This window comes from Aptenodytes patagonicus, chromosome 8, assembly GCF_965638725.1.
Source record: "Aptenodytes patagonicus chromosome 8, bAptPat1.pri.cur, whole genome shotgun sequence".
Taxonomy (NCBI): domain Eukaryota; kingdom Metazoa; phylum Chordata; class Aves; order Sphenisciformes; family Spheniscidae; genus Aptenodytes; species Aptenodytes patagonicus.
Genome location: NC_134956.1, coordinates 4066048 through 4089947, shown reverse-complemented (window position 1 = coordinate 4089947; position 23900 = coordinate 4066048). Strand labels below are relative to the sequence as shown.

General features: G+C 37.7%; 1 protein-coding gene across 13 annotated transcripts in view; it reads left to right on the top strand.

Annotated features, from left to right (window-relative positions):
* The window catches only part of ATP2B2 (ATPase plasma membrane Ca2+ transporting 2), a 446707-nt gene that overhangs the window by 363108 nt on the left and 59699 nt on the right, over positions 1–23900 (top strand). For all 13 annotated transcript variants that reach the window (XM_076346016.1, XM_076346010.1, XM_076346023.1 and 10 more), the window contains one exon: positions 1108–1350. In XM_076346016.1, the coding sequence (XP_076202131.1) occupies positions 1108–1350 (243 nt within the window). The remainder of the gene's footprint in view (positions 1–1107; positions 1351–23900) is intronic.

Sequence of the window (23900 nt, the reverse complement as noted above, 5' to 3'; positions counted from 1 at the left end):
GAAGTCTTCAGGAACACTTTTCAAAGAAATTAGAGTTTCACTGGAGCTTTTGTGTACTTTTCTCAAATGCAGTTGCAGTTGTTTGTAGCCAGTGTAAATGATTCTATTAGGAAATTAAAGAGGATTAAAATCCTGTACTTGTGGATTACTCCATTATCTATCTAGGAGTTTTCTCAGATTGTTTTAGCAATTTAGTCAGATGGGCCTTATTTAAACATTCTGGGAATCTTAGATGAAGATTTTGTAAAATTTATTTCTATTTAATATGGAAACAAATTAGCATCTGAACATTAGGAAGGAATAGCTTGATTTATATGTGCCAAACATCATCATTATTAGGAAAAAAGAGCGCATCTCAAGCGTGGGATTTTGTTAATAAGGACTGTAGCTGCTTTTAAAATATTTTCCCGTTCTCCTTATGTCCTTCATCTGACACGTATATCTATATTTGCAATGTCAAACTGCAATACAGCTTTGTGTACAACTGGTGATATTGTGCCCTGTGAGTGTAAGATAGTGTCTGAAAGTAAGGGTCAGGTGATTGGGCACAGAATTGTTTTAATACTGAAAGCATATAAACGAGGATAACATGTATTTCCAGGATGACTGTGTATCTTGTGAAAAATACGCACTGTGGAATGGAATACTCTGGTGGGTTTTTGTGGATGGGGGTTTTTTTTTGTTTGTTTGGTGGGGTTTTTTTTGTTTGTTAGTTTCTTTCTTTCTTTCCCAAAATGTCCCATCTTGGCATTGGAAAGAGTATTAAAAAGAAATCTAGTATTTCTATAATTATACTGTTTAAAAAATCCTGTTATCTTCAGTTTCTTTAGCTAATCTTTGCTGTTCTAGCTATTCCTTAAAATGTATATATACTGCAAAAAATGATGGAACTATGTCGGTTTATCAAAGGCAAAATGATTTCAGGGATGGTCACTGCTTGGTTGTCTGTAACTGGGGCTTGGGTTGTTGGCCCCAATTAAAGTTCTAGTTTAGTAAGCATTACGTTCTAATGAACAAGACTAAATGCATGCTTTTTTGCTTTTTATAACTGATGTTAAAAGTCTGTCAAAGCAAATCTTGAAGGTTTTTTATTTTGCTTTTTCTCAGAAAATGATGAAGGATAACAATCTGGTCCGCCACTTAGATGCTTGTGAAACTATGGGTAATGCTACAGCCATCTGCTCCGACAAAACAGGGACACTAACAACCAACCGGATGACAGTCGTCCAAGCCTATGTCGGTGATGTCCACTACAAAGAGATCCCTGACCCAGATTCCGTACCCGCCAAAACCCTTGATTTGCTGGTTAATGCAATTGCTATCAACAGTGCTTATACTACAAAAATTCTGGTAAGTAGGCTTTTTCTGTCAATAAAACGAAACATAGCAGAAGGAGCTGTAATTTTTTTAAGTGTTGTTAATTCCTTAACAACCTGTTGTTGATTATGAAGCATTAGGTACTGTTGAGGTCCTCAAAATGAGAACAGGTGCTGTAAAAACTATGTATTTTGTGTATTTCTTTTGAGGATAGGGAGGTACTTATAAGTACAAGACCATGCTACATTTTAAAAACTCCTGCTGTTGTTAGATTGGGATGGCCCAGTTTCGGTGCAGGTAAATTTGCTAACACAACTAGTTTTCACTGAGACTTCCTATGTGTAAAATTATTTTTGTGTGTCTAAGAACTTTCAAGTAATTCTCAAACAGGACAAATTGGATTGGTTAAATCAGTGAGGTTAATGATCTTTATTCATTCCGGGTTCAAGTGAATTACATCCAGAAGTATTTTATTTATTCTGTAAGGGAGGGCAAAATGGAAATACCATGTTTGCTTGTGGCATTAGATTCTTCTGTACAGAGCTAATTAAGAGGCCAAAAACTTTTGCAATTCCAATAGATTTGTTCTTTGAAAGGTCAAGCTTAATCTTAATATTGCAGAACAAATACTTCTTTTTTTTAGTTTATGAATTTATGTATTGTCCTTTTTATAGCTCTGTGCTGAGCTGTGTAATAGTTTTGTATGCAATTCATGTTTGTTTTAAAAGTAGTCTTTTAAAATACAATCACAGAAAACAATTGGTGAAATACTACTGAGTGCTGGAGCATATATTTACTTTAATTCGTACTATGTAAATATCTGGATATTAGTAACAATCAACACTTGGAAGAAGAATGTTTAGAGAAACCTGACGCGACCTTCAAGGTCAGGTTGGACAGGGCTCTGAGCAACCTGATCTAGTTGAAGATGTCCCTGCCCACAGCAGGGGGGTTGGACTAGATGACCTTTAGAGGTCCCTTCCAACCCAAAGCATTCTATTCTATGATTCTATGACACATGCAAAGTGTGTTTGTGGTGAAGGTGTTTTTGAAATGAATGCTCCTGAGGATTGTTTAGCCAGGGTTAGTGTCTGAAGTCAAGCCACAGCTTAGGCACTCTTCAGACAGTCATCTGTGCTGTGATGAGCTCACTCTTCTGTTCTTGCTGAAAGCTCTCTGGAAAGGGAAATGTGGGGAGAACCAGCCCCTGAGGCAGCTTGAGCTGCTTCTTACATGGAGTGGACAGGGAATCACACAAAGCCTCCATCAGCTCAGAAAGATACTGTTAGTTGCCACCTTCCAGCGGAAATCAGCCAGCAATGTGAGTGCACCTCTTCGGTTGCACTGTACAGAGAAATAGCTCTAGTCAGCTGAGCTTGGAGGTAGCCCTTTTGACTTCAGATACCCTGGAAAAGCAGAGCTCACTCAGCTACACACCAGTTTCAGCTGTGAGCATCCAACTAGCAGCACCAGTTCCCAACTGAATCCTGGACCTTATTCTATCTTTTTCTTATGGTCCTGGTCAATCCAGGTCAAAATCAACCAGGTTAGCTGAAAGGAAAGGTGGGCCTTCTGTTCTCAGGTGGTTCAGTGTAAATGCTGTGTAATAGCTCAGTGTGGATATTTTATGGTAGTGACTTTTTGGAATCTGATTTGCATATTTGTAAATTAGCAAAAATATTTTACTATTGCTGAGTAAATCACGCTTTCACAAATCAGTATAACATTTGATTGTGGGGGAGAGGAAAATACATCTTAAGTTATTTTAATATTGTTACAGCCTATGTAAGGTTAGGTACTTCCGTAGAAAGAGAAATAGAATCAAACTCATCCTCAACACACAGGCTGGGATTAAGACAAGGTAATACAGGCAAATTGGGATGAAGGATAACAGGTAGCTATGTAAATTTGTGATTGTGTAACTGCTACAGTGGTAATGCGAGTCACCGGCATCAGTCCAAACTGATGACTTCGGGAGGGCTTTGAGAGAATGTTACCAGTGTTGGCAGAATTTTCCTTGTTCCTAAGAAACAGCAAGGCAGAGGGACGGCAGATTGGTTGGTAGTTAAGTCAGGTGTAACTGGCAGAGCAAGACTCAATGTCAGCTGTGCTTAATTTGTTTTATATTTTGCTGTTCATTTTGAATGCTTGAGATCAAACACAGTTACAAAACGTGTCTGTTCAACTTCCATACCAGTTCACCCTCTCTGAATCTCAGAATAGTTTTAGGTTTCTGAGTAAGGCATGGGAAGGTATCAGACTTTCCAGAGTGATGCAACGTTAATATTAAGTTTAATGTTCTTTCTCTTCTGGTAATAGTTTCATTTGACTGAAAAATTTCTGGTCAATAGTGGTTCTAAAATTTCACTTTGGTCTCAATATAATTCTTTTTTTTTTTTTTTTTTTTTACTCTGGCTTGACTTCATTGCTTCTTGTTGCTTGCACACATAACATTAGTTATGCGTGCCTATTAAAAAGAGTCAATATTTCACCATTTCACTTCTTTTTTAGCTTTGCACAGAGACTGATTCTCTGTAAAATTGATAAATGGGTGAAATCCTCTGGAAATCACCTTTGTTCTGGATGCATATCAGACAACTACTTGAACTTATCTGTGTAAAATTCATGGTGATTCTTTACCTATTGTAACAGCATCATAAGAGCAAGCCTTGCGGTATGGACCCCATGAGAATAACAACTCCAGCGTCAGAGGAGTTCATTTTATTCATTGTTTATAACAAGCTTAAGCTAAAGTTTAAGATACGAAGTATTGTTCCATAGCCCTCATTCATTTTAAATCATAAATAAATACAGTAAAATACACGTAAGGGAGTTGTTTCCAGGATGAAGTGTACAGAATTATTTTTCTAGCTGCTAATACTGAATGCATACTTGTGCACTCATTCTTAGAGCATATTTAATCAAATTGTGCATATCTGCTCAAACCCAAAGGGCATATAAGTGTTATGTCACTAAGATTGAATTTTACATATTCTATTTTTAGTTATCTAGTTATGCATATGCTGTAAATTGCGCTTTGTATGAACTTCTGTTCGGAGTGATCACATATGCGACCATAAAATTAGTCAAGACGCTCTGTTGAATGAGAAATGTTCCCTCTTGCATTGTCTTTTGATTAAGGGGCAATTGAACAATTGATAAAAATATAAAAAGAAAATAATATTACTGCTTGGGATAAAAGATTTGAATTTCCCTGAGAAATTAAACACAAATTATTCCAACTGAACAATAGCATCATTAAATATAGTTCTTTTCAATGCTTTCCAAGGATTAAGTTACTGGGTGAGCTGATTATGCATTCCATTAGCTTCAGAGCAACTTTAATGCTGCTTTTATGCTCTTTATGTGAAGCTGTTCTCCAGAAAACCTTTCTTTTCCAGTATTCATGTTTTGGATAGCTTTCCCACACAGAAGTAAAAATTAGACTTCATACATTTTTGCATGTGAGCTGTGATGAGGACCGTAAAGCATCTCTTACTCTGAAAACAAAATTTGCATTTTGGGAGTAATTTGATTGCACTTAGAGCAGAAGTACATTGATCTTGAACATCGTGGAGCAATAATGAAATAGAGACTCCAAATACCAAAACTAGTGATTTGAACTCTTCTATTGGGCTCTTGCTCGCATAAATTCAGTTTTAATTAGAGAAGTATTTCTTCTTCTTCTAATTTCCTGAAAACTGTCAGAGGGCACAGATGACATGCTTGCTGGATGCCTATAATGTGTTCTTATTAAGAAGACATCGCAATTAGTATTTAGTTGAGTGATTTTCAGCACCAGTGGAAAAGACCCAGCTGAACCCGTTATTGTTAGGATCTAACACAGGCATTTCATTTGGTACTTGATAGGTGCCCAGGGAGCAAAAAAGCTACTTATGCCTGTATTAGGTGAATACCCGGATCTGCATCAGGAGGACTGTTTTCAGTTCTGACCGTCTGGAGTATCATTTACTGCGTTTGCACAGTATGTGGCACAATGTAGAGGCATCCTTTAACCGAGGATCTCAAAGGAAAAAAGGCAGAGATGTCACAGGAAAGTGCAAAACGTTCACTCTCTTCTGCAGCTTCTGCCAACTTAGGAAATGAAGTAAACATATGTTAGTCTATCTGTTAGTAAATGTTAGTCAAGTAATGAATGTGACCTTGTAAAACTTTTGGAACAAAAAGGCCTCTATTGGATAAAACCAAAAGGGGCGAATGAAGCAAAAAAAAAAAAAGAAAAAAAGAATGTAGACAATTTTATTGCAGCCGGAACAGAGCAAGCAATGTTTCCTGTTTATCATATGGCAGAAGAACACCTGCATATGACACTATAACATCTGTCCAAGAAAATAGCGAAGTTGCCAAGCTTGCTGCCAGCACCCACATTCCAACCACATTCCTACCACAGCCCTAGATGAGGGTCTTCACTGTACGGCAGACAGACCTCTTCTCACGAGGCTGCAGGGATGGCTTTGAGGGCCCCAAATAACCCCAGCAGGGAGGAACAGGGATTCCCCACAAGCTTCCCTGAGAGGAGTTTTTTTCTAGGGGAGAGCGATGGTTACCCTCCGCGGGAGGATGACGCTGAGGACACAGGCTGGCTGCGGGGGTACATGGCGCACAGCAGTAGGATGGAGCTGCAACATAGACTCAGCCATTAAGATTTACTAGGAGAGAAAGGAAGGTGTTAATTCACCTTCTTGCTTTGTGTAATTACTTTTTCCTGAATATATAACGAAAGATCTTATTAAAATAAGTGGAACAAAATTTCTAACTTCTTTATACTGAAAGCAGTTCAGGAGATTTTGGCACAGAATTTTATTGTTAAAATAAATAGTTCCTTTGACTGATTGTCTGATGCAGAATACTGGAATGAATGCGCTTCATACTTTCTTGGAGGAAAGGGAGGTTGGCAGAGCAGGTAGGTAACCTATAATATATGAGAACCATAAGAAGAAATTACATTCTACAAAAGGGAAATCGTAAAAGTAATGGAAAATAAGATTTTAGCACAACAGCTGCTTTGCAGGAATAGATTAAAATCTACTGTGGGTGTTGAGAACATGGATGTAGTAGCCAGGTGAAGGGTTCTTCTTATTCGTGAGGAATGTATTTGCATCCAAAAGGAGTACAGCTATCTAGGTTGTTGGGAGACATAATGTTCCTTTCAGAAATGATCTTTAAAAAGGTGGGCAAAGTACAAAATACGCTTCTCCCTTACAGATTTTTTTTAAAACAATCAAATTTAAAGCCTGGATTTCATTTATCAGATACTTGAATTAATCTTGTCTATTTTTTTATTTTTTAATTGGATGAAAAAATTTGTCTCAAGAATAATGTATATACACACACATATTATTTATCCAACAGAAATTTACTGTCGTTTCCTTTTACCTTTCATAATTTCATGATTTTCAATATAGTAAGGCCTTCTTGAAAACAGCTTTAACGTTGTTTTCGGGAATATGGATATTTGGAAGTTTCGTTTGAAATTTAAATTCTAAATAATTTAAAAACTGAATCATTTAAAAACTTGAGTAGTAGTAGGTTGGTTTATGGATTTTTCTATACATTTCCCCACATTAATGTATAAAGTTGTCAGTGATGGAAAAGAGGATTGAAATGTCATATCTTTTTAACAGTAGTTGCTTGCAGCGCTCTCATTCTTGTTTGACAGAGCATAGACCTTTTCTTTTATCTGTCTATATATGTATATTTATGTGTCTGTGTATTTATGTGAAGTCTTGTTTTCAAAATGGAAGTGAAGAAGGAGACCCTAACTGTTTAGGAAAGATTGTTTATTTCCTTTCTTGCACACAGCTCAAAACCCAATAGATCCAGGTTATGCCATACCTATAAACAGAAAATCATCAGAGTTTATATTTCCTGAAGCAACAGCAAAAGAGCCTGTACTTTATTGTAGCTGTCTGCCAAGGGCAGTCATGCTAAAAGAAACTGCTATTGGATGTCACTAGAATTCTCTTTTTTATTCAAAGAACCACCATGAGAAAATAGCTTTTATCCTTCAAACTACATTTTTAGATATTTTGGTATTTGAAATTGGAAAGGTATTTTTACTCTCGGGTACAGTTTTCTTAAAACCTATTCTCAAGCTCTTTGTTTCTTGTGTTAAAAGACAGATAAAATTACCATTTGTTTTCACTGTACATGAAGGTTCAGGTCATCTCTTATTTTATCCAGATAAGTTCACCCATTGCTGCTACCAATGTTGTAAGTTAAAATAGATACTGTAACAAACCCCAACAAAAACACATACACAAAAAATGAGTATAGAAATGGGGATAGAAGCGGTAAAAATAATTAACGAGGATAGATTGAGGAAAGCTTTCATTTATGATAACATTAAATGACAACCCAAGTAAATGGCCTGGCCTAAATTCTGTTTTATTCCTTCTGTAGTTCCCTACCATTAAAGTTAAGCTGCAAATACAATTGGCAGCTCCACTTGTTGACTTGAAGTCTGTGAAACAGATCAGTCATTTATCAGACAGACAGTCCAGTTGTCAATCAAGGCTGAGTTGCCTATAAGAAAGCAGGTCAGCTTTGGGGAAGAAGGAATGAGAACTCCAGAAAGCAGAATGCCGCAATGAGGGCACATTGAAGGGGAAAAAAGGTAAAACTGGAATGTAAGGAAGAAAGATGATTATAACCTGGCAGCAGCAGAGCTTGTACATGTTCTTCACAGTGTGCTCCCCCTTTACGGCTGTGCGGCTTTCCCTATATTACTGCATCACATTTTCTCCACATACAGTTGCAAGCTTTGTCCACAGGGAGGTTTGCATTAGTAATTTTGGAATGGAAGGGTTTGAGTGAATTTTGGCGACAATCTGAGCAGAGACCATCCTTTGTAATGGTTTTCTTACCTCTGCTTTCTTTCCTCCAGGCAATGCTCAAAAATAAATTCCACTTTTAGATAATGTGTCAAGATTTCAGTAACTTGTGTTTTAAGGTTGAGAAGGATGGGGAGGAGGAGGAGTGCTATTTGACAGCCATTTTATGTAAGGATAGATCTGTGAAAGGTTTTATCCTTACATAATAATCCTAGAAATCAGTGAACAGTAAGAAACATATCTGGGATGAATTTTTGCAACTTAGCCCATGTAATGACACTGGACTGGCTTTTCAGTGTCATCTGGCTTTGGATGAGGGAGGTACGAGGAAGGAGCAACAGGCTTGAATCATCTTTCTGCACTGTCACTGTGGAAAACTTTTGGAATGGCAAAATCCTCTACTTCTAGTATACTTAAAGCCATTCAGAAAACATCAGAGGAAAATGTACTGAGAGGAGAATCCTCAGCTGGCAGATTGATGAACTGGTGTAGGAATTCAAAGATACTAATTTTTTCACTGTCTGAAAAAGAACAAGTGGATTTGAATGAACTCATGAAGCTCTGCTCCAGGTTTTACAGTTTGTGTTCTGCAATCTTAGGAGTACAATAAGTTACTAAATATACGATATGAGGAGAAACACGGAGGACAATCTGCTTTGCAGAAAATCAATGCATGATTTGCAGGGTGGCATCTTCCAACTCAGTAGGGTTGGATTTAGCTCAGTAAGGCTGTCTTATGAGTCAAGTAACTTGAGGATAGTACTTTAAGTCTTTTATTGGCTGCTTTCAGCACGTTAGTTTGGTAATGGAAATTTGTGAAAATTGTATATGGTCTTGTTTTTGAAGTGTTCAGGTGATGACGTTAAAATATTATCTGGAGCATTTCTGAATCTCCAGCTAAATGGTGCATTTGATCCATTTAAAATTAACAATTGATTTGATTTAATTGAAATTTGATTTAACTGATTTCTAAAAATCTGTATATTTTGTAAGAGCTTTTACTTCATATGCAAAATTATTACCATTATAGGTAAGTTTATATCTTTATCTCAATTTCCGTATTTTGTTCCAGAGTGTTATACAACTGTATAATGTAGATATGCATTACAGATGGGACCAGTCAATGCAGGCCAAAGTATCTTTCTATATATAAGCAAGACAATCATCACAAAAAGAATTCCCACCAATATTTGCTTTAAAACTTGTTCATAAAGTCCTTGGTAAACATTTTCTCAGAATAAGCTAGGCAGGAAAAAAGCAACCTATAGCGTGCATATTATTTACTGTGTAAATAATAATTATTAGAGATAATGGATCATGTAGTTAATTGTCTCTGCTTCTAGGAATGGTAATTAGCAGAGAGAAATGATCTTCACACATCACTTGCCATTGAAGTTTTATATAATAAGAGGTACAAATATAGCTTTTCTCACTAAATTAGCTACTGAGTTAATAAATGAAATAACTGTATTTAGAAAAGACTACTTGAATGTGTAAAGCATAGGACATGTTGTTACCCCAGTCAGGCGCTTTCTGCTGTCGGGGTACAGGGGCTTTGTCTTGCTGGCAAAAAGCTTTTCTTTAATAAAGTCTCCTTTTTTGAGAGTTGCATGTGAGGGGTAGAATGGAATCGGCTGCCCAGAAAGATTCTTGGCAGTTGTCTGTGGGATGGATTTACCTAAGCAAAGAGGGATTAGGGAGCAGAGATCAGAGCAGGGCCATCCTGTAAATCTGCTATTGACATTATTTATACTCTCTGGAAGGTTGCATATTTTCATTGATGGCCAGGTTGTCAGAGGCAAGGTGGGTTTCCCCACAACATGGCAGAAATGTTATAGGTAGAGAAGGCGAGATAAATGTGCTCGGATGGAGCTAGTTCTTTCACTGAAGTTCTCATTATACAGTAAACTGTAATTGTAAATGAACTTGGCAATTGAAGGACTGCAGCTCCTGACAACTCTTTTCCTTAGTTCCTAGTCTCCTTTTCTGTCAAAGAAAGGGTTGACGGTCCTGCCTCAGCAACAAATGAACATAGGAGGAGAAGATGGATAAATAAAATAATCCTGCACTGTAGAATGTAGCATGAAAAATTATTCCCATACTAGCTAAAAGTCTGTGAACAAGTTAAATTATATTTCTTTATTTTCTTTCTTCATGTGGCAGAAAACGAGTTAATAATAACCTCCTTCATACTGGCCTTCTTTGCCTTCACAGTTTGGTAATTGCAGATTCCATTTATTCCTGTTGGAATAAATAATCACTGCAAGATTATAAACAGGACTGACAGCCACTTGGAAGCTTTTTGTTACCATAATATCGTTTACCACGTTAGCTTTTTTTTTTTCCTGCTTGCTTGTATGAAAATGAGCAAATTAGATTTTTAACTTGTTATGATGCAACAACTGTTTTTCCTATTACCTTGCATAGGATTTTCTTTCATGTTATTTATCTTACTTTCATGTTCTTATTTTCCACTCATCTTGTACTGGCATAAGATGATTCACTTATAGGGATAACTGCCAACTGTTTCCAAATATGCCCGTTGATGAGTGCAGGCTTTAAAAGTCAACGTTTCCTGCAAGGTATTCCAAAGTGTTTTCATCTAGATATATAAATATTGCTTATTGTTGTCTGATCATTTTTAGGACCAATTTTTTTTTTTTTTTTTAAATAAAATATGTTGGCACAATGAATGATTTAATACGTACTTCTTTTCATGCCTATGATACCCTACTGAGATAAAGTCATCACACTTTGGAGCTGATTGATATGCTGGTTAGAATTTAGTGTTAACACTTTGTAGGGGATATTATCAGGGAGCATATTTTCCTGATGGGAGCTTTTGTTTTTACATGAGTGGGTGTAAACCACTTACTTCAGGCACATCTGTTTTAATGTAGGTTTTCTTTGTGTTCTCTGTCATCAGGAACAGGAAGATAATAATTTCAAATGTGATAATTTAATACCAATTTTATAGAAAATGGTAGTGGTTTTATAATCGAAGATACACAAACAGGCTTATTAGAAACAATGCGGTGGGTGAATCACCTCATAATGAAATCTGACATTAATTTTTTTATTATTACATAAATATATAATATATATTCTATAGTTCTTAGTAAGTTTTCTTTTTACTCTCAGAACTCCAATGTGCTTTATTTCTCTGGGGGGAAAAAAAACAACCAACGCCAAAAAACCCCGACTGGTACAATGCCTGAAATACAACAGATCAGCAATAAAGTATATGACAGAAAACATCTTGCTAATTTCAGAGCAATAAATGTGCAGGACTTACTTTACAGAGTTGAAGAAGACTTTAAATTGACTTGGCATTGCTATTCTTTGTGAATGAAATTGCACTTAATAAGATTTATTATATTTCTGTTAATGTAAGCAAAATATTATTTTTCTTTTCTGTCGAGTCACAGCTAGTCCTAGAAAGTTGGTATTAAATATACAGTAAGTAAAAAAACTATGCTTCAAATTCTAGTTCCTGCTTTCTTCTGCAGGTAGACCCTGCTACTAACTTTTCTTTCAAGCTTCCAGTTTTCTCTTCTTGTATGTGAAGCTCTTGGCTCCTCTGCATTCCAATCAATCATATTTCTGTGTTATTTACAAGTGAGTGGGGGAAGGTGCCCAAAAATGATGGCCTTTCTGCTGGTGCAGAATGATGGTGCCAGATAAACCGGAAAAATCTCTAGAATGGATGCGATTCTGAGGAACTGTAACCATAGATTCTGAGCAGGGGCACTGACGTCTCAAAGGCATATGACTTTGATGGATCTCATTTCTCAGGGGCATATGACTTTGGTAGGCAGAAGGCATCCATTACATAAAATCCTTTTCCCAGCTGGAGTCTAGCAGAGGAAGCGGAAAGTTTTCAAAGGAAAGGCTGCTAGAGTATTTTAATGTAGTCAAAACTATACTGTTTCTTAGCATCACTGAAGAAATGGCAGACCTGTTTTGGCAGACACCTTGCATGGAAAAATTAAGCTTCTAGAAGGAAGTTTTAAAATAAATTTTGGACAACTTTAATGAGTATTACTACAAACCCGTCTCACGTGTGTAAGTGCAAACACACACAGCAAAACAGTATGGCTGGCTACTGGCAAGTCTTTATGGAGACACTGGCACATCTCATCCATCTGAAATTATGAATGACTGTTGGGCAGTAGAAGTAGCTCATTGTTCATAATACTGAATGAAAGTATTGAGCATGTTAAAAAGTTCCACTGTGTATTTCTTATGCCATTGTTGTTTTTCTGTGGTTTCTACTTATTCAAGTGAGCAGAGAAATAAATTACCTTACACTTCCCTTCACTCCAAAGGAGAAGGGTTGACAGTGCTCAATGCTGGTTTGCTAGGGACTATATATTTGGACGAGGTGACAGACAAGTTTTTTTGGGAGAGTTTTCCTGTAAAGAAGGACAGGATGTTCAACCTCTCCATCATTCCTGTCCCGTTTCCTTCTGAATGAATAATCAGATTAAAATTGGCTGCAGTCTCACAGTCTGCTATTCTGCCCAGTGAAGGCATCATTCTTAGTATCCTGACAAGGAGAGGGACTGGCCAGAGGACTGAATTTATAATGCATCTCAAACATTACCATACCAATCATGCAAAAAAAATCCCTCTGAGAAAATATTAGATAAGCATTGCTCTGACATATTATATACACTTGAGCTCATGCATTTGCCTCCCAAAAAAACAACCCCTCACTAACCAAAACCAATTTAAAAATAATTTCAGCTGATACGTGCTAGTATAGATTTAAAGAGGAGTACATTTTGTATGATAAGTGAAATAGCTGCTGTTAGTGTTTTTAGACTCTTTTAGAAGTGGATGCTTGAAGAACCCTTTTCTTTACTCTGGGAATGAGTACTATTAACAGAGAAGATCTATAATTATGATGGGCTATAATCAGTAGCTTAAGTCAAGTGAAAAAAACTTCCTTTTACATTTCATGTGGCTAGATTTGCTTTGCACTTAGTAAATTTAGCTCCTTAAACTATACAAGTTGTTTGTAATCGTGCTGCAACCAGAAAGGCAGTGAGTATTAAGACTGATTTTTGCTTTGGTTTGGTCTTTCTAGAAATTTAGTTTTCCTATCTGAGATCTATTTAGTAGAAAAGTAGAAAATCCAAAGTATTGATAAGTTTTGTGCAAATGAAGACTGTATGCACAGATCAGCTACCTGTAAATACTGTTTCTTTTGTTGAAATTCAGGATTTTGATGTGCATATGTAAAGGCCATGCATTTTCTGTTATTTAACATGATGATAAAATTCTTGTACAGTATGATCATTATCACGGTACACATTTTTCAGATAGTGGCGCTGGTTTTTTAAATTTGTTATTTTTGTCCGATTCATCAGCCTAAAACGATGATTTAATGTCTACAGTGCACTACAAGATTTCCAGTTCTAATTAGTAAAAACCATAGAGAAGGTTACGCAAATTAAATGAGAGTTGGTATGTTTAGATAACGTGGAATAGATGGTGGGCGTTTCACAACTTTGTAGCTGAAATTCACGTACAATGGCTAGTAGAAAGCATGCATAAGAAGCACTTCAGACTACTAGTGGAGGTGTTTTTAAAAACTGTCATTAATTTTGATTGAGGGTTAACTAGTTAATTAAAAGTGAGGAAGATTATGTAACTGGAATTTTGATGATGACGTGTTCAGAAACATTGAATAAGGTTTTCATAGGCAACCTTGGTGAGAAAAAGTCTTGAGATGCTAGGGAGAAAACTGGTGATAGATTACTATAGTGTGTGTTAGAGGGACTCAAAGGACAATTTCCAAATGTATTCATTAGGTCACTGCTAAAACTAAAGAAAATGAATCTCTATTTCCTCAAATCTAAAAGATGAGGTTTCAGCCCTAAAAGAGATGCATTAATGCTTTTCATGTTGGCAAAAACATGTAAACCCTACTATTGGTTCTAATTTGGAAATATGCTTTTTGAACTGCAGATGTTGCCTTGAAATTGAATTTTCACTACCTGATCAGCTCAACATTATGCAGTTTGTCTCCTGTCTCTGTTTTCTGTGTCTGCAGTACTCATGAAGCCAGTCTAATATCAGCATGCAGTAAAACCTCAGTTTAATAGATCTAAAACAAGGTAGCAGATGTTTGGGTTGTCATTATGGAGGTACCAATTACAATTCTGCAATTAACTGCAATTTCTCTTTTGCACTTAAAGAAGGATGTTCAGCTCATTTGTCTTTCGTGAAAATCTAGCAAGCTTTTGCCAAATATATGGAACAAATTATCAGAAAGTTACAAAATCTGTTAATCTGTTCTTAATTTTCATCAATTTGGTCTAGAAATGGCACATTTTTCACTCTGATCTGTGTTCTAACAATATTGGTAATAGGGGAGAAACATGCTCTTGCTTCTTTTATAACTAGCTTTAACTGAAACCTTGTACTTAGACTATATTTAAAGTAAATTGGTTGTTAATTAAAGTGAGTTAATAACAATTGCTGTGTCTAATTATTTTGATTATATAGGTTACTTGTCAACAGTTCTTGCACTTAAACACAGCTGGAATGGCACTAGTATAAATCTAACAATTGTCAGTTCCCTGTGAATGGGACTGTACAAAAGGACAAGAGTGGAGATTTTTGGTGTCCAAATTTGGAAGTGGAATACATAATTTTCAAAATTTGAGAGCCAAATTGTCGTTAAATGATATGTTATAATGGAACAGATGAATGGTTTTGATCAATAACAATAGGAAAGCCGCTACATACAGACGGATAACATCTTATAGTATAATAAATATACCAAGACTCTTCTGGGGAAAATGTGGAGAAAAATCTGTGTCTGTAAAATTCCATTTAATCTAATCTGGAAACACTTAGGCTGGAGTATCCTGATCATAAGTATGATTAATCAGTAGTGTCATAACAAGGCAGAGTTCATTCTTTGTACTGTAATGTGGTGTATTAATGTACCTCTGTTTAAATTCAGCCATGAATCGTTGTCATTTGGAATTGAGAGATTTTTAAAAACTATTTTTATATTTTAAATTAAAAGACATCCAACCTTCTATTTTAATTATTTTAATCTTGAAATGTAGACTATTTAATTATAAAAGGGAAAAGTTCAACTTAGAGAACCAAAATGGATTGGGAGATGAAAAGAAATAACTCATGTGGCACATCTTTTGATTACAGAGTCACTAATGAACTGTAACATATAAACATAACATACATGTCAATGTTTGGTTCCTTAGAATACGTATAGTTCAGTTACATGTGCAGGACTTTATGAAAAGGTATTATTAATTTTTAAAAGTTATCAGTTAATGTTTTCATAATTTGAAATCAGAAATCCTTGCTCTGGGCCCAATTAAATTAATTACATAGATAAATGTAGTTAAATTTAGCTTTGTTAACTACCTCAAATATTGCTTCTACTATTGCTATCCCGCTTTTTCTGTGGTTGTGAAGCTGAAGGAAATAGCAATTTTTGTTCTAATTCGTTCTAACAAGTTCTTTATATCTAGGAGTAATATTCTCCTATGAATAGTGCATATTCCTCATATGTGTCAACATTTTGCGTGTCTGAAAATATACGTGCCGACAATATAAATGTTTTGTCTCTATTTTTAACTTGCATCCTCTGGTCTTGAGAGTGAATTGAAAAACTGATGAAGTATGGTCTAGAAAAGTGGTCAATAAGGTAGTTTGAAACCTGGCTGAACTACTGGTCTCAGGGGGTTGTGACAACAAAGTCCAGCTGGAATCTGATCACTAATGGTGCCTCCCAGTGATCACTAAGGGGGGGCCAATACTGTTTCGCGTCATCAGTGATCTGGATGATGGGGCTGAGTGCCTGACATGCAAGTTGGAGGTTGCGAAAACTGGGACTGTTCAGCCTGCAGAAGAGAAGGCTCAGGGGGGACATTATCAATGTTTGTAAGTACCTGATGGGATGGAATAAAGAAGATGGAGCCAGACTCTTCTCAGTGGTGCCCAGTGAAAGGCAAAAAGACAATGAGAGCAAACCGAAACTCAGGAAATTCCATTAAACATAAGAAAACACATTTTACTGTGAGGGTGGTCAAACATGGCACAGGTTGCCTGGAGAGGTTTTGGAGTCTCTCTCCCTGGAGGTATTCAAAACCCAACGGGACACAGCCCTGAGTGACGTGCTGTAGTTGGACCTCCTTCAGCAGGGGCACTGGGCTTAGATGGTCTTCCAAAAGCAGGAGGCTGGTGCCTGCCAGCCTCCACTACTCTGTAACTCTGTGAAAAAGGTATACAGGACTGACATATCCATCTTTTACCTTTAACTAGTGAGAAGAAACAATTTTCATGTTTGCGGTAGTATTTTTTGGGCTTATCCCTTTATTATTCAAATGAATCAAAGGTAAATTTGTCCTTCAAACTAAAAGGGTAATTTAATTATTTGCTATTAAAATTAAGGGCAAAGTATTAGCTCTCTTTGAATGTAAAAATAGGTAACAATCAATGAGAGAGGGAGTAGAGACTGTCACACCAGCCTTTCAGTCTGTTCTTCATGCATGATTTAATCTTCTTTCATAATCACTCTTGGGGGAATTTATGGATAGTATCATTTTTTCCTTGTTCCTGTTATGTGAGCTGAAACAAACATGAGTCCATACTCACTGAGCCACATCACTGCTGCTCTCTTAACTTTCCCATATTGATAGGAAATGTCACACTGATACATTACATAGTTACAGCTGGCCCCTTTTTACATGATTATTGCCTTGCTATTATTTGAGGCAACAAGAGATGTTGAAATATGTCGGTTTTATATAATGTTATATCTGAATAAACTTGTATCTGTCTCAAGTGCTAGCAATGAGAATTACATGGTACCACAGCATTGCATTAATTAAATAGACCGTTGCATCATTTTCAGGTCTGTCTTCAGATAATAGAAAAAATATTAAATAATTATCCTCTTAAAAATTAAATAATTACCCTGCATCAGAGCTAATCTGATGCAGGAAGCCTGGATTTGAATATCCTCCAACTGTTGTGGTAGATCTAATTATGCCAGTTGTACCTAAATAATTCCATCGTTCTGGCTACTGTACAAATATATTGTTTCTTACACCCCATACAGTAATGAGTCAAAAGTTCCTGTTACCAAGTTTGAGCAGATCTGATAGTTAAATGGTTGTTAAATAACAAGATAGGAGCCTGTGCTGGGAAGCAGTGCCAAACAACACTGCTGTCGCTCGTCTGAGGAGCCTGCTTTGTGTCAGCTGAAGGGTGCAGCACGTGTCCGATCAGCGACGGGGAAGTCCGTTAAACTGCTTTTCCATTGCTACTCATTTCTTGCTGAGACAACGTAACTGAGCTCAGCAGGATGTCCTGGTCAATCTCTAACCATGAGAGATATGAAGGTTATCTTATGGCTTTAACAATTTGAACTGCCAGCAAGTTGGGATCCTGACTTAGGCTTGACATGCAATATAAATGTACTTTGAGACTACAATTTTACTGTAGCATAGAGGTCTAAATGGTGTGAGACTGCTGCCTGCATTCAACATGTGGTAACTAAGGGGCTGTACAGTAGCTGGTTTCAGTGAGAAGGCAGCCTCACTAGCCACTAGTATTAAGTAACAACTTACAAATGTGTAACTTTATTATTAAACAGTGTTGTTTACATATCTGATTTTAGTCTTCAGATTTTCTCTCTCTTGTGAGTGCTGAAACATGTTTCAAGTGCCTTCGTTTTAGGTTGTCTGGATCTGGGATGCGTATCAGGCTGGCTAACAAATCAGTGCCTGTCAGTCAGGATTTGGAATAAGTTGCCTTGATTTTGATAGGCTTATGATGGTGGCTGCTGGTGCCTAGAGTAAATAGTGAGAACTTGAGGTGACTTACTTGGTGCACATTTTCCCAAGAAATGGAGCTGCTGTGGGTAGTGGGGTTTTGTGGATAATGGGAAGCAAAAGGATTTGCCTGTTGTATCCCCTTTTCCAGTCTCTTCAGAATAGAAATATGGGACCCACATCAATTCAGGGCAGCAGTGGTGAAATTTCAGATGTTTATTTATTTGTGTGATCCATATTCAGGGTATACTCAGGGTATTCAGCCCCTTGAGCTGGAAGACAGGGATGGCGAGCAGGATAAACCCCCCCATAATCCAAGAGGAAGCAGTCAATGACCTGCTACGCCACCTGGACGCTCACAAGTCTATGGGGCCGGATGGGATCCACCCGAGGGTGCTGAGAGAGCTGGCGGAGGAGCTCGCCAAGCCACTCTCCATCATTTATCAGCGGTCCTGGTTAACGGGGGAGGTCCCGGACGACTGGAGACTTGCCAATGTCACGCCCATCCACAAGAAGGGCCAGAAGGAGGATCCGGGGAACTACAGGCCTGTCAGCCTGACCTCGGTGCCGGGGAAGATTATGGAGCGGTTCATCTTGAGGGCGCTCACAAGGCATGAGTGGGACAACCAGGGGATCCGGCCTAGCCAGCACGGGTTCATGAGAGGCAGGTCCTGCTTGACCAACCTGATCTCCTTCTATGACCAGGTGACCCGCCTAGTGGATGAGGGAAGGGCTGTGGATGTGGTCTACCTGGACTTCAGTAAGGCCTTTGACACCGTCTCCCACAGCATTCTCCTAGAGAAGCTGGTGGCTCACGGCTTAGACAGGTGTACTCTGCGCTGGGTCAAAAACTGGCTGCATGGCCGGGCCCAGAGAGTTGTGGTGAATGGAGTTACGTCCAGTTGGCGGCCGGTCACGAGTGGTGTTCCCCAGGGCTCAGTTTTGGGGCCGGTCTTGTTCAATATCTTTATCAATGATCTGGATGAGGGGATCGAGTGCTCCCTCAGTCAGTTTGCAGACGACACCAAGTTGGGCGGGAGTGTTGCTCTGCTCGAGGGTAGGAAGGCTCTGCAGAGGGACCTGGACAGGCTGGATCGATGGGCCCAGGCCAACTGTATGAGGTTCAACAAGGCCAAGTGCCGGGTCCTGCAATTTGGCCACAACAACCCCATGCAGCGCTACAGGCTTGGGGAAGAGTGGCTGGAAAGCTGCCTGTCGGAAAAGGACCTGGGGGTGCTGGTCGACAGCCGGCTGAACATGAGCCAGCAGTGTGCCCAGGTGGCCAAGAAGGCCAATGGCATCCTGGCCTGTATCAGAAATAGTGTGGCCAGCAGGAGTAGGGAAGTGATCGTCCCCCTGTACTCGGCCCTGGTGAGGCCGCACCTCGAATACTGTGTTCAGTTTTGGGCCCCTCACTACAAGAAGGACGTTGAGGTGCTGGAGCGTGTTCAGAGAAGGGCAACGAGGCTGGTGAGGGGTCTGGAGCACAAGTCTTATGAGGAGCGGCTGAGGGAACTGGGGTTGTTTAGCCTGGAGAAGAGGAGGCTGAGGGGAGACCTCATTGCTCTCTACAACTACCTGAAAGGAGGTTGTGGCGAGGTGGGGGTCGGTCTCTTCTCCCAAGTAACAAGTGATAGGACGAGAGGAAATGGCCTCAAGTTGCGCCAGGGGAGGTTTAGATTGGATGTGAGGAAAAATGTCTTTACTGAAAGAGTGGTTAAACATTGGAAGAGGCTGCCCAGGGAAGTGGTTGAGTCCCCATCCCTGGAGGTATTTAAAGGATGTGTAGACGTGGTGCTTAGGGACATGGTTTAGTGGGCATGGTGGTGTTCGGTTGATGGTTGGACTCTATGATCTTAGAGGTCTTTTCCAACCTTAATGATTCTATGATTCTGTGATTTATTATTTCCCTCTCTACATTCTCCTTTGTTTTAGTCCTATTTTATGCTAGAGAATACTGCTGACGTGCTTGATTACCAATATACATCTGTGTAAAACCATTTTTTTCTCTTAATCCTGCTCCTTCCACTGATTTTGGATTCAAACACTCCCTCCTCCCATTACCTTCTGTTTGATTCTTCCTGTCTGATTCTTTTTCCTACAAAACATGCTGTTGACAATCCCCGAGCCCAAAATATATGCCACCATTAGAGGTGAATGTCTTCTTTTTTTCCCACAAGTCTCCTCTGTCAGAAACCCTTCACAACCAAATTTCTTGTTTAAGCCTGTAACTTTTTTATTTTAGATGAACTGTATTAGCATTCCTCAAAACATGTTGCATGCCACCCTACAATATCTTTCTGGCTTCTGTTACCAGCACTGTGCAACACCATTATGTACCGTGTGAAACACAAATCCTATTATATTTAGAAAATATGGCAGGTCTTTGTTACTGGAGCATGTACAACATCTATTAAAGGGTTCCCAAACATTTTTTATTGTCTGGTTTAGAGCCAAATTCCAAATGTATGTACCATAGGGCTTTGAAATGATGAACGTGTAATCATGGGACCCAAAAAATGACACGTTATGGAGCAGACTGATCAAAGTCAGGAATTTAGAAGCTCACCATCCTTAAGGGATGCGGACCTCTAGTTCTTTGCAACTGAAATGCTTTGCTTGAGCTTGAAATGAAGTAAAGGAAGAGGTCTGTTATCATTTTAGTGTATAAAAATTTTTAATCCTCTGAAGGTAAAAAGGAGATAAATTTTACTTTCTGATGAACAGGCATAATATAAGTGAATGGGAACACCTATGTTAGTCTACTCAGCGGTGTGCATAAGAATTAAAAAAAGCCATAAAACCTTTAAACTCTTAAATGTTGGGCTTTAAATCCAGTGAGCGAGATTAGAACGGTATGGAAGGTTAACGCAGTCTGTTTCTTTTGATGCCAAAATGATTACGCAACCAGCTCCAAGTTGTTAACTGCTCTTTTTTCAATCCCTTATGCTGACCCCAATTCAAACTGACTTTTGACTTTAATTTAACTGAATTTCAAAAGCATTGTATCTTGCAGTGCTGACTCTGAGTTATAAAATAGCATGTATATTATCAGGAAGCATGTTGCTTTCTGTGCTCCGTATAAAACAGAGGTAACTTATTCATCATTAACATGAAAAACTACCTAAAATTCTAAACAGTCTGAGGACAAATTGTGCTTTTCCTCATCAGTCAGGTCAATAATATTATTCTAGACGTGTCCTGAAGGGTAGCAAAGATCAGAATCTGCACAAGATATAAAGACTAATTTTTATTCCTAAATAAAGACCTTAGGAAAGTAAATTCATAACATTTTAACAGTATGGAGCTGATGCCAGGTATTTGTAGTGAGATTTATCTTTAGGATGCTGTTTTGTGTTTCTTTGTTTTAATCTACAGAAAGATTTTTCAAGAATTCTAATAAGATGTTTGGAGTTAGGTTAATTAGTATTATCCTAGTCATGTGTATAATAAATACGCCAGTTGTGGTCTGCCCGGAAAGCCAGCAGTATGCTATGTACTGAGATAGCGTTGAAAGTATAATGTGGGCAGAAGTTCAGTAAAACCAAACGAAAGTTCCACAGTATTGTTTGGGAAGAGAAAAGTCAGATAGGATTATTAAGTAAGCTTTCTAAACAATAAGTGAAAGTGGAAAAAAATTTTCTGTAAGAGAATCTTTGCATATCAAAACCAGCCTATTTCCAGACAAGCTTTATCAAAGTTTCTACTGCATTCTTAGGCAGGGATGTGCATTCCTATGTAGTTCTGCAGAGGTGATGCAGCTAGAAAACAATAAATACTCTTACAACAAATAGTAAAGAAGAAAAGAGAAGATAAAGCAAATTTGTTACTGGTGTTTGGCAACCAGAATCCAGATTATAGCTGGGGTGAAGGATCTGTGGAAATGGTCGTACTATGAAAGACAGAAAAAACAGTGCTGCTGTTGAACTTCTGTAGTTAACTGGATCCCAGAGAAATCGTAAATGAAAACTAGAACAGCTGATGTCTAGTATTACTGCTTTCTTATTTTCAACACATCTTTTGAAACCGTTTCCAATTTTGTAATTGAAAACTTTACTTAAATAGTCAAGCAAACTTTTAGGTTCTTAATCCTTGGCTAAAAAGAACTCACTCCTTTCATTTTTAAGTTTTTTCCTAAGATAAACAGTAATTTCTAAATCTGTCTTGGTTTAGCTTGAAGTCAGTTGAATAAACCTGTATCTACAAAAAGCTGATACATTTGATTATAAATTTAGTATGTTTTAATCTTGCTTTAGATGTCTTCCATTAAACCATTGACTCAAATTATGTAACGAGGGAATATCTCTGAATTTGATAGTACTATAGTTTTTAGTAGTTCTCCTTTTTATGGTATTAGAAATTAAAAAATAAAAATATTACATGGTTCGAACAGCATTCATCCTTTTCAGTTATTTTAAATTTTACATATATAATGGTTAAATATACAGAGGAAGTTCCTGCACATCCTGATCCATTTTCTCTTTTTGGAGTTGTCCTGGTTTCAGCTGGGATAGAGTTAATTTCCTTCCTAGCAGCTGGTACAGTGCTGTGTTTTGGATTTAGGATGAGAACAAAGTTGATAACGCACCGATGTTTTAGTTGTTGCTAGGTAATGCTTACACTAGCCAAGGACTTTTTAGCTTCCCATGCTCTACTGACTGAGAAGGCTGGAGGTGCACAAGAAGCTGGAAGGGGGCACAGCCAAACTGGCCAAAGGGACATTCCATACCATGTGACGTCATGCTCAGTACATAAACTGGGGAAAGCTGGCCGGGGGGGCCGCTGCTCGGGGACTGGCTGGGCATCGGTCAGCGGGTGGTGAGCAATTGTACTGTGCATCACTTGCTTTGTGTATTATTATTATTATTATTATTATTATTATTATTATTATTATTACATTATTATTGTTATTATTATTTTATTTCAATTATTAAACTGTTTTTATCTCAACCCACGAGTTTTTCTCACTTGTGCTCTTCCAGTTCTCTCCCCCATCCCACCGCGGGGTGGGGGAGGAGTGAGCGAGCGGCTGTGTGGTCCTCAGTTGCTGACTGAGGTTAAACCACGACAGGAGTAAATAAAGTATAGAGTGGAAATTTTTCGCAATTTAATTTTAAAAATGTATTTTCCTCTGTCTGTTTGCCTATTGTGAATGGAGTTGAAATGGAACATTCAATGTGGATATAATATTCTAGCAAAGTTCATTTTTTATCTTAATAAAATTGGTATATTTACAGTCATCATTATTCTAAAGGAGTAGTTCAATCTGTAGCAGACAGGAGAATCACATAAAGCAAATGAAGATTTCAGGTAATATATGAAATCCTAACATTTTAATTTGGAAAGACTACTTGGATCTTCTTGCCAGGTCCTCTCTTTTCACATTAAAAGGGGCAATGAGAAAAATGGGGCTTAGTAAGTGTTATGGTAAAAATGGAAGCATTATCATTTCCTAATCTAATTTTAAAAGTTGAAGCACATCTTTAAGTTATGCCCACAGTTTTATCTTTCTTTCCTTCTTCACCCATTTTATTAGTCAGTTATTTTCCAGTGAAATAATTCTGAAAATTCCTTTTGTAATCCAAATTCAGTATTAGGTCAGTGCTAGCTTTTGGGTTGGTATTTTTAAGCCTTAATAATACAGCTGTACTTTGACCTAGAAACCTATTTTGATTTGATAGTTGTAACAATTGTTTTTTTAACGTCTGTCTGCAATTTGTTTTACGTGCAAGTATTTACTTACAATGGAAATATTATTACATAAATAATATAAAGACTTAGAAGAAACATTTGAAAACATTTTACAGGGATCAGTGGAAAGTAGTTATTGGAGGAAGATATTGGATCAGTCTCTTCCTAGTAGAAGATGGTACAGGTTGTAGCTGTGTTGTGACTAGCAAAAGAT